The sequence below is a fragment of the Chaetodon auriga genome, chromosome 8, assembly GCF_051107435.1.
Source record: "Chaetodon auriga isolate fChaAug3 chromosome 8, fChaAug3.hap1, whole genome shotgun sequence".
Classification (NCBI taxonomy): Eukaryota; Metazoa; Chordata; class Actinopteri; order Chaetodontiformes; family Chaetodontidae; genus Chaetodon; species Chaetodon auriga.
Genome location: NC_135081.1, coordinates 19,063,045 through 19,080,294, shown reverse-complemented (window position 1 = coordinate 19,080,294; position 17,250 = coordinate 19,063,045). Strand labels below are relative to the sequence as shown.

Sequence of the window (17,250 nt, the reverse complement as noted above, 5' to 3'; positions counted from 1 at the left end):
GTCTACTATATACTGTGAGTACTAGTTACTTCACGTCTCTACATGAACTCACAAAGACCCTTCCATTCCCTTTTTTGGGTCTTCCCTGTACAGTGAACTGCGCTCTTACTCCAGAACTTTTTACTGTACACACACTCTGCTGGGTGAGTCAAACTTACTGAGCCTTTATTATCCCTGTTCTTTTACAATTCATACCTGCATTTATTTTTGCCAAGACAAACAAATCCTGGAGGTTAAATTCCATTGCAAAATACTACAAACCACAGCCTGTCTGACATTAATGGTCCATTTGTGGATCAGACATTTTGCCTAAGGCTGCAGTCACACTGAGATAAATTTATAAGAAACATGGGATGGACCTACTCTGTTACATGGTAAGCTTGGTCTCATTTTCACACATTCATGTGTTTTAATGAATCTTTCTTTTTATGAATTTCTACTTTAAAAATGCAGTGTATATCTAGTATCAGTGTGGAACTATACTACAGCAGTGTCTATGTGCAGTGTGTAAGGTTGATTAGTAGTGACCAATTTCTCGAAGTACCTTATACAAAGCTAAAGTAATACCATGCGGATGTAAAAAAAAAATGTGTCAGTCTGTTTGTCCTTTTTCTATTTGCGTCAACTTTGGACTAGCACCTCAGCTCCAATGCTCTGTTTATACACAATTCCAGGATCCTGTGTTTGTCAGTGAGTGAGTCCTGGCAGTTGCCCAACGCTGAGGCTGTAATGTATGGAGAGGTCCGGTCCCCTCAGTACCCCCAGCCTTATCTTCCCAACCTGCTGAAGCAATGGGACCTCTGGGTTCCTGACGGCTACCAGATCCAGCTGTCTTTCACACACCTGGATATCAAAGCCTCTTCGGGCTGCTATCAAGACTCTCTGACGGTCAGAGCAACATTGAAAGCAAACATTCTGCAATATTCCAAACAATAGATCAATGTTTCTGTGTTCAAGCCCAGCACCCAGATTCTAGTCTAAATTTTACTACTTAAATTTGACTACACAACTGACGTGTAAAAAACTGAGGTCTTGAATTGGGAACAGGGCATGGATCAGAGCAGACAAGGGTGGATGGCGGCTGAGTAACTGACCTCAGATATGGAGAAGGGACCCACGAAATGGGTAGCAAATTATCTGGACTGCACCCTCAGAGGAACATCCATCATGGATGGCCAAACTCTTTGGCCAGGGTGGTAGTGGAGCGTGGAGCATACACATAATGGTCATGAGGTGTGTTAAAAGCCGTCTTGTAGTTATCCCCCTCGGTGATGCAAACAAGGTGGTAAGCATTTCTGACATCAAGCTGGAAAAATAGAGGCTGTCTGAAGAAGCTCAAAGGCAAAGGAAAGAAGTAGGAATGGGTACCTGTTCTTGATGGTTATGTTGTTCAGAACTCAGCAGTTGATGCAGGGACGTGTCCCTCTTATCCATGAAAAAAAGGCCTACACCCACTGGAGATAAGGAGGGATGGATGATTCCTGCTGCCAACGGGTAGCTGACATATTTCTCCAGAGCTGGGTCTCAAGGGTGGACAGGGAGTTGGCCTAGGGTGGGGATGTCCTCAGGTGAATATCAATGACACAGCAAAGACATGAAAGACTCCTAAGAGATCTGGGCAAGACTTGGGCAAGACACTGATGACAAGAGGACATTTCTGAGTTTTGGATTTGCCTTTCTGGTTACTGGTAAGCTCTGTCTTTTACTGGGCAAGAGGAGATGAAATAGCCTTGCCGCAGTACAGACACCTACTCTTCTTACAGTGGTACTGTCGTCGAAGGGAAGTCAGAACAGGTGGGTGGGGCAGTCAGGTGGTGAGACCAGAAGTTACTGCAGTTCAGGAGGAACTGGCAGGGTATGAAATGGCATGAGAGTGAGTATTGCAGGGAAACGAGCAGACTGGGACAAAATATGATAGAAAGCAAGCTGTTGTGATACAAAGCTGCAATAGGCTCACCCTGTCCTCATGCACAAATGTTATTTCGTAATTCTGTGTTCTGCTTGAAGCAATGTCATGTAATATTGGAAAAAAGAAATGATTTTCAGATTTCAGAAAAGTTGAATTCTTAATCAATAAAATACACCATTTCTCAATTCAATATACACAGGGAGTCTGTTGCGACAGCTCTAATTGATCTCGTATGACTGACTAGCTTTCGATCAATTGTCTCACAATATCTTTTCTGCTCTTTACACTTTTCAGGTTCTCTATGATCAACAGGTCTTGGGGAAGTTTTGTGGCCAAGAAAATTCAACTGATCACCCAGGCAAAGCGTCAATCCTCTCTCAAAGCAACAGCCTGACTCTCATATTCCAAACAAATGAGTCCACTCCAGAGCTCCAACAACACATTGGCTTTTCTGCTACCTACAAGGCAATAGGTAAACCTTTTCTCATCGCATCCCTCTTTTCCGCAATGCAGGGAATATCAACAAAAATATATGACATTATCTCTTGGAGCTGGAAATAGGAGCATTAAAACTTGATTCAGATCAGAATATACCTCCAAGATTCCAAGATCTAAACTGTATAAATACGTGTATATATGTGTTTGTGTGTGTGAACATACATACATATGACCTAATTAATATAAATTCATATTTAGTTACTGTTATACCTTTAAATACCCTCTCAACTTCAGACATGGATGAGTGTTCAAAACAGGACCCTGGCTCTGGTCCACTCTGCTCTCAGATCTGCATCAACACACCTGGTTCTTACTACTGCTCCTGCCACTATGGTTACAAACTTCATTTAGACCAGCGCACATGTTTGTGTGAGTACTGTAAACAGTAAATGCATGTGTCTTTGCATGTTCTTTAATGTAAGTCATGCTGTGAAACTCAGTAGTTACATTGTTGTATTTTGAGGCGAATGGCTGAATCTCTTCTTTCTATAATAACACTTGCTTTTACCCTGTGTCCAGTCTCCTGTGGTGGTGATATATTTGACAAGCATGAGGGACATCTATCTAGTCCAAGGTACCCTGACCCTTCACCTCCCTTTCTGTCCTGCAAGTACATCATCTCTGTGGAGCCCAGACTCACTGTCACTCTAAACTTCACTGACAACTTCCACATAGAGAGTGTGGACACTCAGCAAGGTCCCAGGTGTCTACATCACTGGCTGCAGGTAATGGCAAAGGGATCCTTACAGCAATTGACCGTGAAAAAAGAGGGTGACTCTGATATGCGTCAGTGTATATAAATTAACTTTTTACCCCTCCTCCCGAAGGTGATCGTCCCAGACAGAGAACCCATGAAGCTATGTGGTAGAAAGAGTCCAGGTCTGATAGCTACAAACTCCAATACTGTCAGACTGGACTACCACACTGACAATGAAGGCCTGAGTCATGGCTGGAGCCTCCATTACAACACAGACGGTGAGGGACGAAGGAAGAGACATCATGTTTTGTGTGGTTGATGGTAACATTCAGTGACAATCACATATCTTCAACTGCAGATGTGTGCTTAATGTTTGGCTACCAATGTCCTTTCCAGAGATTAAATGTCCACCCAGTGTCATGTAATGTAATGTCGTTAAAGCCGATGATGGTTTAATGTTTTCTTTTTTTCACTGGCAAACTATTCCTATGTCCTTGTGTTCCAGTAAATGACTGTGGAGAGCCCAAACCTTTGCTGAATGGAGGGGTGACCTACCTGTCTGGCTTTCAGAATCAGTACTGTTCTGTTATTCAGTATCACTGTAATGAACCATTTTACTCTCTCCCTGGGGGTGTAAATAGTGAGATATTTACATATACAATTCCAAAAATATCATTAATACAAAATTTCATTTATTAATACAAATTTTAACTAAAAATTAATACCATTATCTTCCTCTTGTCTTCAGTTAGTTTCACCTGTGAAGCAGACAGGAAGTGGAGATCCAACAACAATATAACTCCGACATGTATTCCTGGTATTGAAACAACCTTTGATACCTCATCTAAGTAAGTTTGAATTAAAACATGAAGTCTGTGTCTGTGTGAAGTTATTTTTTGTCTGTCTCATCCAGTCTGTGGCAAGCCCACAAAACTCATCTCTACCTACCAGAGGATCATTGGAGGCGGAGAAGCGCCAGACAATACCATCCCCTGGCAAGTGTTAGTGAATATCGGTGGAATAAGAGTGGGAGGGATGGTGATCGCAGACCGCTGGATTATGACTGCAGCTCATGACCTCACACATAATAGAAAACCAGTATCAAAAGAACGTGTACGGGTAAGTGGGCTGCAATAGATGTTACCTGCATGCCAACTGCCTCCATGTTTTTGATTTGACACATTTCCTCCTATGCTGTTGTTTTGCAGATTTACATGGGACGCACTTATGTTAAAGCCTTGTTGAGGTCTCCTGCGTTGGCTGCGTCAATCCATATTCACCCTGAATACAACAACCCCAGTGGCTTAGACTTCAACAATGACATCGCTTTGATCAAACTGCAAGAGCCAATCACATTCAACTCGTCTATTATGCCAATATGTTTGCCAGCAGAGGGCGCCCCATATGTCACTGGTGTGATGGGGTAAAGAAACTAAGATTTCTCATTGCATGACACTATACAATCCATTTTAATTATTTTACTCATTTTCTTCAATCACTCCATCTTGAATTTTACCCTTCTTTTTGCTTTTTTCTCCTTGTGCCAACATGTGAATCTTGTGCAGCTAGACTCTAATTTTCTGACTTTACCATTGCTGCCTGTTCTAGTTTTTTCTTTTTCTTTCAGACTGACGTCAGGCTTTGGCATTATGGAAATTTACCCCCCACGAACTGCAACAAAGCTGAAATATGTGCAGCTCCCTGTGGTGGACCAAGAGACATGTCATGATTCAGTCAATAAGCTGAAGAAGACAAGGAACAACATACCAAGTCTGACAAATAACATGTTTTGTGCTGGAATCCCTGAAGGTGGGAAGGACTCCTGTCTAGGTGACAGTGGAGGGCCTTTCGCCCTGAGTGATGACGGACAGTTCTGGGCTGCTGGGATTGTCAGCTGGGGGGTTGACTGTGGACAGCAGGGAACATACAGAGTCTATACCAAAGTGATCAACTACCTGGACTGGATCAACCAGACTATGCAGGAGAACTGAATTTTACTGTAATCCATTAAAACATGATGTGAAAATGTTGATGTAATAAAAGTAAAGGCAAAAACAAACAAACAAAAACAATTTACAATGAAATAAGGAAAGACAACTCATTTTGCTTGCATACAGTCCATCTTAAGTGCTAAAGTATACTGTGTCACAAAAAAGTTAGGAATTAAGTCAATCAGTCAAGTAATGATAAAATGATGAAGTGCAAATTCTAAAATTACTGAATGTCACTCTGAAAATGTAAATTCACTGCATTGTATTTAAATCTCAGAGAAGCTCTTTTTTAATAAAGTAACACAATACAGACTTGCCTCTGCCTTTTCATGCATGTTTCTCACTTGAGTCACAGATCTCTCTGGTAAAGATGATGACCAAATTAGCATCCACTTACACTCGGTCTGACCAAATTGATAATTGTCAGTCACTGTAACCTCCTTGAACTATGGCTGATGACACTATTATACATTATTGGTGTTCATGTCTACTATGCACTCTTAGCACCAGTTACTCTCTTTATAACCCCACAAAGACAGTAAGGTCTCCTTCCATTGACTTTTTTGGGCCTTCACTGTACTGTGGACTGTGCCCATACTCTTTTTACTTTTTACTGTAGACACGTTCTGTTCAACCTCTCACTCTTTTAGTCCTGTTAGACTTACTGTATACAGCCATGACTGAACCTGTTCTTTTACAATTCATACCTTTATTTTTGCCAAGATAAACAAATCGTGGAGGTTAAATTCCATTGCAAAATACTACAAACCACAGCCAGTGTGACATTAGTGGTCATTTGTGCATGAGACATTTTACCTGAAGCTGCAGCAACACAGAGATAAACTTACTGCAGACATGGGATGGACCTACTGTGTTATATGGTAAGTTTGCTCAATCTTTTCAACTTCATGATTATCGTTTTAGGGATTTTTTTCAATGCCATGAATTTCTATCTTCAAAAACATGTAGACTTCAAATTGAAAACTTGGAACTACACTACAGTACTGTCAGTGAGCAGTTTTTAAAAGTTGACTGTAAGCAATCAAATTCTCAAATTACCAGATACAAAACTAAAGTAAAGGCTAAAACTGATTGTGTCATTTTGTTCTTTTTCTGTTTGCATCAACTTTGGACTAGCACCTGAGTTCCAACGCTCTGTTCATGCACAATTCCAGGTTTCTGTGTTGGTCAGTGAGTGAGTGCTGGCAGCTGTTCAACTCTCAGCCTGTAATACATGGGGAGGTCCAGTCCCCTCAGTATCCACGGCCTTACCCTCCAAACCTGCTGAAGCAATGGGACCTCTGGGTTCCTGGGGGCTACCAGATCCAGCTATCTGTAACACATCTGGATATTAAAGCTTCTTTGGGCTGCTATCAAGACTCTCTGACGGTCAGAGCCATTTTGAAATCTAATATTATACAGTGGTCCGGTACAATGCCAACATTTCTGCTGATGGCCAGTCAATCTCACATCAGTCCTTTACAAACATTTTAACTGACCTTTGAGTTCCTCGTTATGATCTATGGTCTTGCAATGTCCTTTCTGCTCTTTGCACTTTTCAGGTTCTCCATGATCAAAAGGTCTTGGGGAAGTTTTGTGGGCAGGAAAATTCAAATGATCACCCAGGCAAAGAGCCGATCCTTTCTCAAGACAACAGTCTGACTCTCATATTCCAGACAAATGACTCCACTGCAGAACTCCAACAGCACATTGGCTTCGCTGCTATCTACAAGGCAGTAGGTAAAGCGTTTCTGGTCACTTGCCTCTCCCATACAATGCATTATATACTCTAACCCTTCAAGAGAAATTCCACCTTAAAACATAATTATGTGGTGTTTTTGGAGTAGTATTGGTCAGTGCATTCAAAATCAACAAACATAAATAACAACAGTATCTCTTGAAGCTGGAGATAAGAGTGTCAAAACACTCTAAGAATAAATCAAAATGTCCGGTATTGGAAGATCTTCATCATCTACCATGTAGGAAGATGAAGGGCAGGACAGTAAAGGAGACACAGAGGACAACAAGGAAGATTGTGTTTACTAAGACCACACTATGTCCTTGTATTCTCCTGAGTACCTGACCAAAAAAAAAAATGATGTGCACCACTGGTTATAACAATGATCAATTTAAGATGACTTATTCAGATTCAGAAATTAAAACACACACACACACACACACACACACACACACACACACACACACGTGTATACATGTATAGATCGACAGATAGATGGATATAGATAAATCCCTATAATCACCTCCTCATTTTCAGATGTGGATGAGTGTTCAAAACAGGACCCTGGCTCTGGTCCACTCTGCTCCCAGATCTGCATCAACACGCCTGGTTCTTACCACTGCTCCTGCCACTATGGTTACAAACTTCATTTAGACCAGCACGCATGTTTGTGTGAGTACTGTAAACAGTAAATGCATGTGTCTTTGCATGTTCTTTAATGTAAGTCATGCTGTGAAGCCCAGTAGTTACAGAATAGCATTAAAAAAGACTTTTCATTTCGAGGCGAACCATTGAATCTCTTGTTCTTGCTTCAATAACACTTGTTTTTGCCCCATGTCCAGTATCCTGTGATAGCTGTATATTTGACCAGCATGAGGGACGTCTGTCCAGTCCAGGGTACCCTGACCCTTCACCTCCCTTTCTGTCCTGCAAGTACATCATTTCTGTGGAGCCCAGATTCACTGTCACTCTAAATTTCACTGACAACTTCCACATAGAGAGTGTGAACACTCAGCAAGGTCCCAGGTGTCTACATCACTGGCTGCAGGTAATGGCAAAGGGCTTCCTTATAACAAATGACTGTAAAAAGAGGGTGACTCTGATATGCGTCAGTGTATATAAATTAACTTTTTACCCCTCCTCCCGACAAAGGTGACCATCCCAGACAGAGAGCCCATGAAGCTGTGTGGTGGAAAGAGTCCAGGTCTGATAGCTACAAACTCCAGTACTGTCAGACTGGACTACCACACTGACAATGAAGGCCTGAGTCATGGCTGGAGCCTCCATTACAACACAGATGGTGAGGGACGAAGGGAGAGAGACATCATGTTTTGCTTGGTGGACGGAAACGGTTGTAGAACTGTAGCAATATGATTCATGTTTTGGTATTATGTCCCTTCCAGAAGTCAAATGTCCGTTTCCGGGTAATGTGGCTAAAGGCAGAATGACTCCTGTCTTAACTGAATATTTCTTCAGAGACTACATCTATGTGACCTGTAAGCGAGGATACAGGCTGATGATGGTTTGCTGTTTTCTTTCTTTCACCGTCCATTTATTAAGACAAAAACAAACAAACAAACAAACAAAAAAAAACACATTGAATAATTTTCTTTTCTGTGTATTTCAATGTGTGATGTAGACATTGAACATTTGTCCAGTATATTAAATTTAATCAATCCACCTTATTTTGCAGGATGGTCGAGAGATCAAGAAATTCTCGGCCATGTGTCAAAGAGATGGACAGTGGCAACTCCCTCTGCCACAATGCCAGGGTTTGTCTGTTTTGAGCCAAAATTATTTTGGGACAGATAAAGAACAGGGAGTCAAACACATGTCCTTTGTCACAAGTAAAATATGAATATGACCTTGTTTTGTTCTTCTCCAGTAATGGATTGTGGAGAACCCGAACCTTTGCTCAATGGAGGGGTGACCTTTCAGAATCAGTACCGTTCTGTTGTTCAGTATCACTGCAATGAACCATTTTACTCTCTCCCTGGGGGTGTAAATGGTGAGATATTTACATATATTTTTCCAAAATATAATTCATAAAAAATTAACATTTTTGATAAACCTTCCATCTTTTCTTCAGTTAGTTTCACTTGTGAAGCAGATGGAAAGTGGAGATCCAAACACAACGTCACTCCAACATGTATACCTGGTACTGAAACTCTAGTTTGATGCCTAAACTAAAATTCTTTAATTAAGCCATAAAGTCTGTGTCTGTGTGAATTTAATTTATGACTGTCTCTTCCAGTCTGTGGCAAGCCCACAAAACTCATCTCTGCCTATCAGAGGATCATTGGAGGCAGAGAAGCTCCAGACAATACCATCCCCTGGCAAGTGCTACTGAGTGTAGATGGACTAAGAGCAGGAGCTATGGTGATCGCAGACCGCTGGCTTATGACTGCAGCTCATGTTTTAACACAGGGAAGAGAACCACTATCACCTGAGGCTGTACGGGTAAGTGGGCTGCTCTAGCTGTTATCCACATGTTCATTGCCTCCATGTTTTTGAAGTGACACTCATTTACTCCTATGCTGTTGATCTGCAGATTTACATGGGACACACTCATGTTAAAGCCCTGCAGAACTCTCCCCTGTTTGCTGCTTCAGTCCATGTTCACCCTGGATACAACAACCCCAGTGGCTTAGACTTTGATAATAACATCGCTTTGATCAAACTGCAAGAGCCAATCACATTCAACTCGTCCATTATGCCAATATGTTTGCCAGCAGAGGGTGCCACATACATCACTGGCATGATGGGGTAACAAAAAAAAACAAAAAAAAACGGCTGGATTTCGCTGTATAATTAACTTTATATTATTCTTTTAATTTTCTCAAATGTGATTATTGTGAACTAAGACAATTCATTTTGCATATTTCATTTTGTTGTTCCAACATTTAAGTCTTGTCTTGCTTCTCCATTAACTGTCTCTGCTACATTTTTTTCAGACTGGTGTCAGGCTTTGGCGTCACAGAAATTGACAAACGACGGATTTTAACAAATAAGCTGAAGTATGTGCAGCTCCCTGTGGTGGACCAGGAGACGTGCACTGATTCAATCACTGTGGCAAGGAAGACAAAGGACAGCGTACCAAGTCTGACAAATAACATGTTTTGTGCTGGAGTCCCTGAAGGCGGGAAGGACTCCTGCCAAGGTGACAGTGGAAGCCCCCTCGCTCTGAGGGATGACGGACAGTTCTGGGCTGCTGGGATTGTCAGCTGGGGGGTTGCTTGCGGAAAGCAGGGAATGTACGGAGTCTATACCAAAGTGACCAACTACCTGGACTGGATCAACCAGACTATGCAGGAGAACTGAATTTACTATATCTTGTCATTACTTTAATAAAACTTGGTGTGCTGAACAAAACCGGAGACAAATATAGCCAAATAAAAAGAAATGAGGATGATGAGCTTGACTCATATAGTCCTTCCTTATCCAACTTAGAATATAAAGAAGTTGTAGTATAACGTATAACACTTGAGCGCCAGGTAAACAGGTTGATCGAACCAAACAGTTTGTTGTGAAGCAATTTTTTCCTTTGAGTTAGAATGAAATTATCGAAAAATCTAGAGCAAGTACATCACAAGTCAATTCACACAATAAAGCATAACAGTGTCTATCAATAACCCCACAGTCAACTGTCACAAGTAGGCTGCTGCTTGCATCAGAGGTCATCTAGTCACACTTCATGTTTTATAAATGAATAAAAGAAGCATTATTTATCTCTTTTTTTTGGCCACTCTGAGGCAGCAGAACAAGCTGCACACACAGCAGTTGTATTGCCATCTTTTAAAATTCTCTCGAATGCTAGCAAACAGTTTATTTACATACCCAGCAGATATGGAGTAACATTGGCATTCATCTGGAGTCGTGTTTGCGTATTTACTCTCTAGCTCTGGTATAGTCCACCAAATACTGGGTAAATATGTGGTCCCTAAGCTGCTAAATGCTCCATTATGTACACCAGCTATAGTCTCTAACTTTGTCTTTCATGTGGTGCTCGACAGGTAGCAAAAAATGGGTTTAGCAAGATTTTTTTTTTGCCATAAATCTTACTAAAAAGAGCTGTCTGCTGTGGCAGGAAATGAGAATGATGGAAGCAGTGAGGCTGAATGAAACAGTAATTTTGACTGCAAAACCAAAACAATGACCGAAAGACATTAAAACGTTTTGTAGAGCTTAAGTGGAACAAATTGGGTGATACTTGGATTCAGCACTACAACTGGCCAGTCTCACATTGTATGTTAGCATTGGATCACTTCTCACTCACAAAGACAGTAGGCTCTCCTTCCACTGACTTTTTTGGGTCTTCATTGTACTGTACACAGTGTTCATACTCACAGCTTTTTACTGTACACACAGTGTTTTACACCACATACTTCAAGTTCAGTTTGTCAAACTTAATGAGCCATTACTGGCCCTGTTCTTTTACAATTCATACTTGTATTTATTTTTGCCAAGACAAACAAACCCTGGAGGTTAAATTCCATTACAGAATACTAGAAGCCACAGCCTGTGCGACATTGGTACACTTGTACAGCAAACTTACTGCAGACATGGGATGGACCTACTGTGTTATATCGTAAGTTTGGTCATTTTTTTCAACTTCATGATTATTCTATCTTCAAAAAAAAAAAATGTAGACTTCAAATTGAAAACTTGGAACTACACTACAGTACTGTCAGTGAGCAGTTTTTAAAAGTTGACTGTAAGCGATCAAATTCTCAAAGTACCAGATACAAAACTAAAGTAAAGGCTAAAACTGATTGTGTCATTTTGTTCTTTTCTGTTTGCATCAACTTTGGACTAGCACCTGAGTTCCAACGCTCTGTTCGTGCACAATTCCAGGTTTCTGTGTTGGTCAGTGAGTGAGTGCTGGCAGCTGTTCAACTCTCAGCCTGCAATATGTGGGGAGGTCCAGTCCCCTCAGTATCCACGGCCTTACCCTCCAAACCTGCTGAAGCAATGGGACCTCCGGGTTCCTGAGGGCTACCAGATCCAGCTGTCTGTAACACATCTGGATATTAAAGCTTCTTTGGGCTGCTATCAAGACTCTCTCACGGTCAGAGCCATTTTGAAATCTAATATTATACAATATTCCAAACAACAGATCAGTGTTTTTGTACTTAAGTATAGAATCCAAATTTTAGTCAAATATTTGTCATTCAACTTTGACATGAGTATTGATGATCTACACAAACTGGGATCTGGAGTTGGAACCTGGGACCCCATCATCTTTCTCATCTGTCCATCCATCCATAAATCCATCCATTTTCTTCTGCGTATCTGTCAATGGTAGCAGGCTAAGCAAGGTAATTCAGACATTCTTCTCCCCAGCAAATGTTTTCATGTTCCCAAGCCAGATGAGATTTATAATCCCTCCAGAATGTTCTGGGTCTGCACCAGGATGCTTACTGCCTCAACTGGCTTCTTTCCCCATCATCTTTCTCATCTGTCCATCCATCCATAAATCCATCCATTTTCTTCTGCGTATCTGTCAATGGTAGCAGGCTAAGCAAGGTAATTCAGACATTCTTCTCCCCAGCAAATGTTTTCATGTTCCCAAGCCAGATGAGATTTATAATCCCTCCAGAATGTTCTGGGTCTGCACCAGGATGCTTACTGCCTCAACTGGCTTCTTTCCACTCAAAGGAGTAGTAGTTATTCAAGCTCACTCCATATCTCTAAGGGTGAGTCCAGCCATCCTACGGAGGAAACTCATTTCAGCCACCTATGGCCAGAATTTCATTCTTTCCGTTATTACTCAAAGCTCATGACCATAGGACGGATGGAACGTAGATTGATTGGCAAATCAAAAGCTTTGCCTTGTTGCTCTGCTACATCGTCATTACAGTGGTCCGGTACAACGCCAACATTTCTGCTCACGGCCAGTCAATCCCACATCAGTCCTTTTCAAACATTTTAACTGACCTTTGAGTTCCTCGTTATGATCTATGGTCTTGCAATGTTCTTTCCGCTCTTTGCAATTTTCAGGTTCTCCATGATCAAAAGTTCTTGGGGAAGTTTTGTGGGCAGGAAAATTCAAATGATCACCCAGGCAAAGAGCCGATCCTTTCTCAAGGCAACAGCCTGACTCTCATATTCCAAACAAATGACTCCACTGCAGAACTCCAACAGCACATTGGCTTCGCTGCTATCTACAAGGCAGTAGGTAAAGCTTTTTTGGTCACTTGCCTGTCCACTACAATACATTTTATACTCTAATCCTTCAATAGAAATTCCACCTTAAAACATAATTACATGGTGTTTTGGAGTAATATTGGTCAGTTCAATTAAAATCAACAAGTGCACGACAGTGAAGGAGACACCAAAGACAACAAGGAAGATTGCGTTTACCAAGACCACACTATGTCCTGGTGTTAGCCTGAGTGCCTGACCCAAAAAAAATGATGTGCACCAAAGTGTGCACAAAAGTTAGGTGAGGTTTTCCCTGTAATCACCTTCTCATTTTCAGATGTGGATGAGTGTTCAAAACAGGACCCTGGCTCTGGTCCACTCTGCTCTCAGATCTGCATCAACACGCCTGGTTCTTACCACTGCTCCTGCTACTATGGTTACAAACTTCATTTAGACCAGCACACATGTTTGTGTGAGTACTGTCAACAGTAAATGCATGTGTCTTTGTATGTACCGCCATCCTATGAAGCTCAGTAGTTACAGAATAGCATTAATGCTGCTGAACCAGTGTAAAAAAAGACATTCATGCATTCATTCATTCGTTTGGAGGTGAACCATTGAATCTCTTGTGCTTGCTAGAATAAAACTTGCTTTTACCAAATGTCCAGCCTCCTGCGGTGGTTGTATATTTGACAAGCATGAGGGACGTCTGTCCAGTCCAGGGTACCCTGACCCTTCACCTCCCTTTCTGTCCTGCAAGTACATCATCTCTGTGGAGCCCAGATTCACTGTCACTCTAAACTTCACTGACAACTTCCACATAGAGAGTGTGGACACTCAGCAAGGTCCCAGGTGTCTACATCACTGGCTGCAGGTAATGGCAGGGGCTTCCTTATAACAACTGACTGTAAAAAGAGGGTGACTCTGATATGCGTCAGTGTATACAAATTAACTTTTTACCCCTCCTCCTGACAAAGGTGACCATCCCAGACAGAGAGCCCATGAAGCTGTGTGGTGGAAAGAGTCCAGGTCTGATAGCTACAAATTCCAGTACTGTCAGACTGGACTACCACACTGACAATGAAGGCCTGAGTCATGGCTGGAGCCTGGACTACAGCACAAAGGGTGAGGGACGAAGGGAGAGACTTTTGCTTCACAGTGTTTTCTGATAGCCTGCACCTATGTGATCAGCTTATAACTACTCTCCTTTAACTATGTCTGTTTTGAGCCCATATTATCTTCCATAAAGAAAAATCACCAGAATCAAACACATTTCGTGAGACACAAGCCAAATATGATTATGTCCTTGTTTTGTTTTTCTCCAGCAATGGATTGTGGAGAACCCAAACCTTTGCTGAATGGAGGGATGACCTTTCTATCTGGCTTAAAGAATCAGTACCGCTCTGTTGTTCAGTATCACTGCAATGAACCATTTTACTCTTTCTCTAAGGGCACAAATGGTGAGAAATTGTCATATTATTCCAAATATGCATTTTTTTTGCCCCCAGAAACCTTAAGGACAAATAAATGCCATTATCTTGTTCCCTCTGGACTTAGTTCGTTTCACCTGTGAAGCAGATGGAAAGTGGAGATCTAACCATACCGATGTCACTCCAACATGTATACCTGGTACTGAAACTCTAGTTTGATACCTAAACTAGGATGCTTTAATTAAACCATGAAGTCTGTGTCTGTGTGAATTTAATTTATGACTGTCTCTTCCAGTCTGTGGCAAGCCCACAAAACTCATCTCTACCTATCAGCGGACCGTTGGAAGCATTGAAGGTCCAGACAATACTATACCCTGGCATGTGCTACTGAGTGTAGATGGACAAAGAGCAGGAGGCATGGTGATTGCAGACCGCTGGATTATGACTGCGGCTCATGTCCTAACATACAATGGAAATCCAGTATTGAAAGAGGATGTACGGGTAAGTGGGCTACTGTAGGTGTTATCTGCATGCCCATTGCCTCCATGTTTTTAACGGGCATTCATTACCTGCTGATGGTTTGCAGATTTACATGGGGTTTTTTGATGTTAAAACCCTGTTGGGCTCTCCTGTGTTGGCTGCTTCAATCCATATTCACCCTGAATACAACAACCCCAGTGGCTTAGACTTCAACAATGACATCGCCTTGATCAAACTGCAAGAGCCAATCACGTTCAACTCGTCTATTATGCCAATATGTTTGCCAGCAGAGGGTGCCACATACACTACCGGCAAGATAGGGTAAAGAAACAACGGACAAATCAAAGATATTTTTCTGAACTCAGTCATTTTATCTTGCATTTTACTCATCTTTTGCTCTCTCCCTTGTTATGACAGAATGTGAATCTTGTCCAGCTTCTTGTCTCTTTCTATTGAGGTCACCATAACTGTCCCTTCTACATTTTTTTTTCAGACTGGTGTCAGGTTTTGGTCTTACAGAAGCTGGCAAACGACGGATTTTAGCAAATAAGATGAAGTACGTGCACCTCCTTGTGGTGGAGCAGGAGACATGCAGCAGTTCAGTTGATACACTGAAGAAGAGAAGGGACAACGACAACTTACCAAGTCTGACAAATAACATGTTTTGTGCTGGAGTCCCTGGCGGCGGACAGGACTCCTGCCATGGTGATAGTGGAAGCCCCCTTGCTCTGAGGGATGACGGACGGTTCTGGGCTGCTGGGATTGTCAGCTGGGGGGTTGATTGTGGACAGCCAGGAACATATGGAATCTATACCAGAGTCACCAACTACCTGGACTGGATCAACAAGACCATGAAGGAGAACTGAATTAATTATATTTCATCACTACTTTAATAAACTTGGTGTGCTGCACAAAACCTGAGACAAATATAGCCAAATAAAAAGAAATGAGGATGACTAGCTTGGCTCATATAGTCCTTCCATATCCAACTGTGATGGCTGTAACTGCTGCCACACAACTTGCATGAATGTTGGTAACCCTCCTACACTCACCTTAGTTTTCTTTCTGACATTTAATTATTCATTTAGTTGCCCTTTTGACGTCATGACATCCACATTGCACACGCAGACAGCAAACACATAGAGGATGACACAGCTGTTTTTCATAGGACACATACATATTTATTTAGTATAAGCTGACTGTACGCTAGTTTCTATTTGCAGCGCGCACATTTAGTTACCTGCCGAGCAGTCATTGCATTTTGTCAGTTTAGTTTGCCTTAAGTTCAAACAGTTTGACTTTTGAATTACCAGTGTTGAGGGTGCGGCTGCTACTGTAGGGACATCAGGCCAGACCGAGCAAAAGACGTGGCTAGTGACGGGTCCTACCGAATTCCCGGAAGTGTTTGGTGAAGCGCGTATCGACGCTTGTGTCGTTTGGGGCAAGTGACGTCACTGATGACGTTCCAAGCGTCGTTGGTTCAGGAATTGGTTCGAGTATCGGCGCGATTTATGAACATGTATACCGCAATGGATCCGCTCACACTTTGTGGGTTAGTGTTGCCGATTTGTTGGTTAGTTTGTGACACAGAGGTGCATTTTGTTATACTGCTGCTTATTTTGATGGAGCCTGTGAGAAAGAGAAAGTTTCCCCCGCGTGGGAACATTATTACATAACATTATTACATATGTTTTATGTTTGTTATGCAATGCACTATATTTTTCTCTGTCTTTTCTTTTAATCTAAGGTGAAGTGTTTGTTGTGTGCTAAAGAACTGGGGTACAACAACAACACCTCATCCATGCTGAGGCATTTTCGTGCTTTGCATGAAAATAATGAGGGGAATGTGGCTGGACCCAGCCCATATTTTGTTTCCGAATAAAAATGAATGAAGTCCTTAAGTTGCACGATCAAATTCACTGCCCTCCTCATGTTCACAGGCACATCAACTGCCCCTTATCTTGTTAAAACACTACAACAGTGTGAAAACAATTGTTCCCCTGTCATTATGAGTTATTGAAACGTTGACAAAATTATTTATTGATAAACATTTGACAAATAATTATAAATTCCATTGTATTGTCATGCTACATACCAATAATACACTAAACAAAAATAGAGGACAGTCTTGAGTATATTACAAATTGATAAAATTACCTGTAATATATCTGGCTGTTTAACAGTCTTTGACCAGCAGGGGGGGGTTTGTGAGCACATGAAGCCTCGAGAAATGAATCTTATTGTGAACCATTTGGCCAGAAGGCTTCAAGAAGCTTCATCTGACCATCACTGGATGTGGCTGCTTGAACAGAGCTGATAAATACAGGAAGCGGCCAATTGAACTGTACCACATGCCTGCAGCA

General features: G+C 41.7%; 2 protein-coding genes across 2 annotated transcripts; both read left to right on the top strand.

The window, feature by feature from the left end:
* Positions 1–348: 348 nt before the first annotated feature.
* On the top strand, positions 349–5,095 carry LOC143324357 (complement C1r-A subcomponent-like). The gene is made up of 11 exons (XM_076736746.1): positions 349–374; positions 675–888; positions 2,204–2,381; positions 2,642–2,776; positions 2,927–3,132; positions 3,235–3,382; positions 3,610–3,744; positions 3,853–3,921; positions 4,018–4,223; positions 4,313–4,527; positions 4,732–5,095. Exons 1-11 carry the CDS (start codon positions 349–351, stop codon positions 5,093–5,095), a joined length of 1,896 nt encoding a protein of 631 aa, XP_076592861.1.
* Positions 5,096–5,950: 855 nt separating this feature from the next.
* LOC143324356 (ovochymase-2-like) lies at positions 5,951–15,753 on the top strand. Its single transcript, XM_076736745.1, has 24 exons — positions 5,951–5,976; positions 6,271–6,484; positions 6,658–6,835; positions 7,371–7,505; positions 7,676–7,881; positions 7,986–8,133; positions 8,237–8,355; positions 8,527–8,605; positions 8,719–8,841; positions 8,923–8,991; positions 9,088–9,293; positions 9,385–9,599; positions 9,788–9,993; positions 11,301–11,421; positions 11,688–11,901; positions 12,834–13,011; positions 13,315–13,449; positions 13,646–13,851; positions 13,955–14,137; positions 14,206–14,437; positions 14,535–14,606; positions 14,703–14,908; positions 14,994–15,208; positions 15,381–15,753. The coding sequence occupies exons 1-24, from the start codon at positions 5,951–5,953 to the stop codon at positions 15,751–15,753; spliced, it is 4,059 nt and encodes a 1,352-aa protein (XP_076592860.1).
* Positions 15,754–17,250: the final 1,497 nt, after the last annotated feature.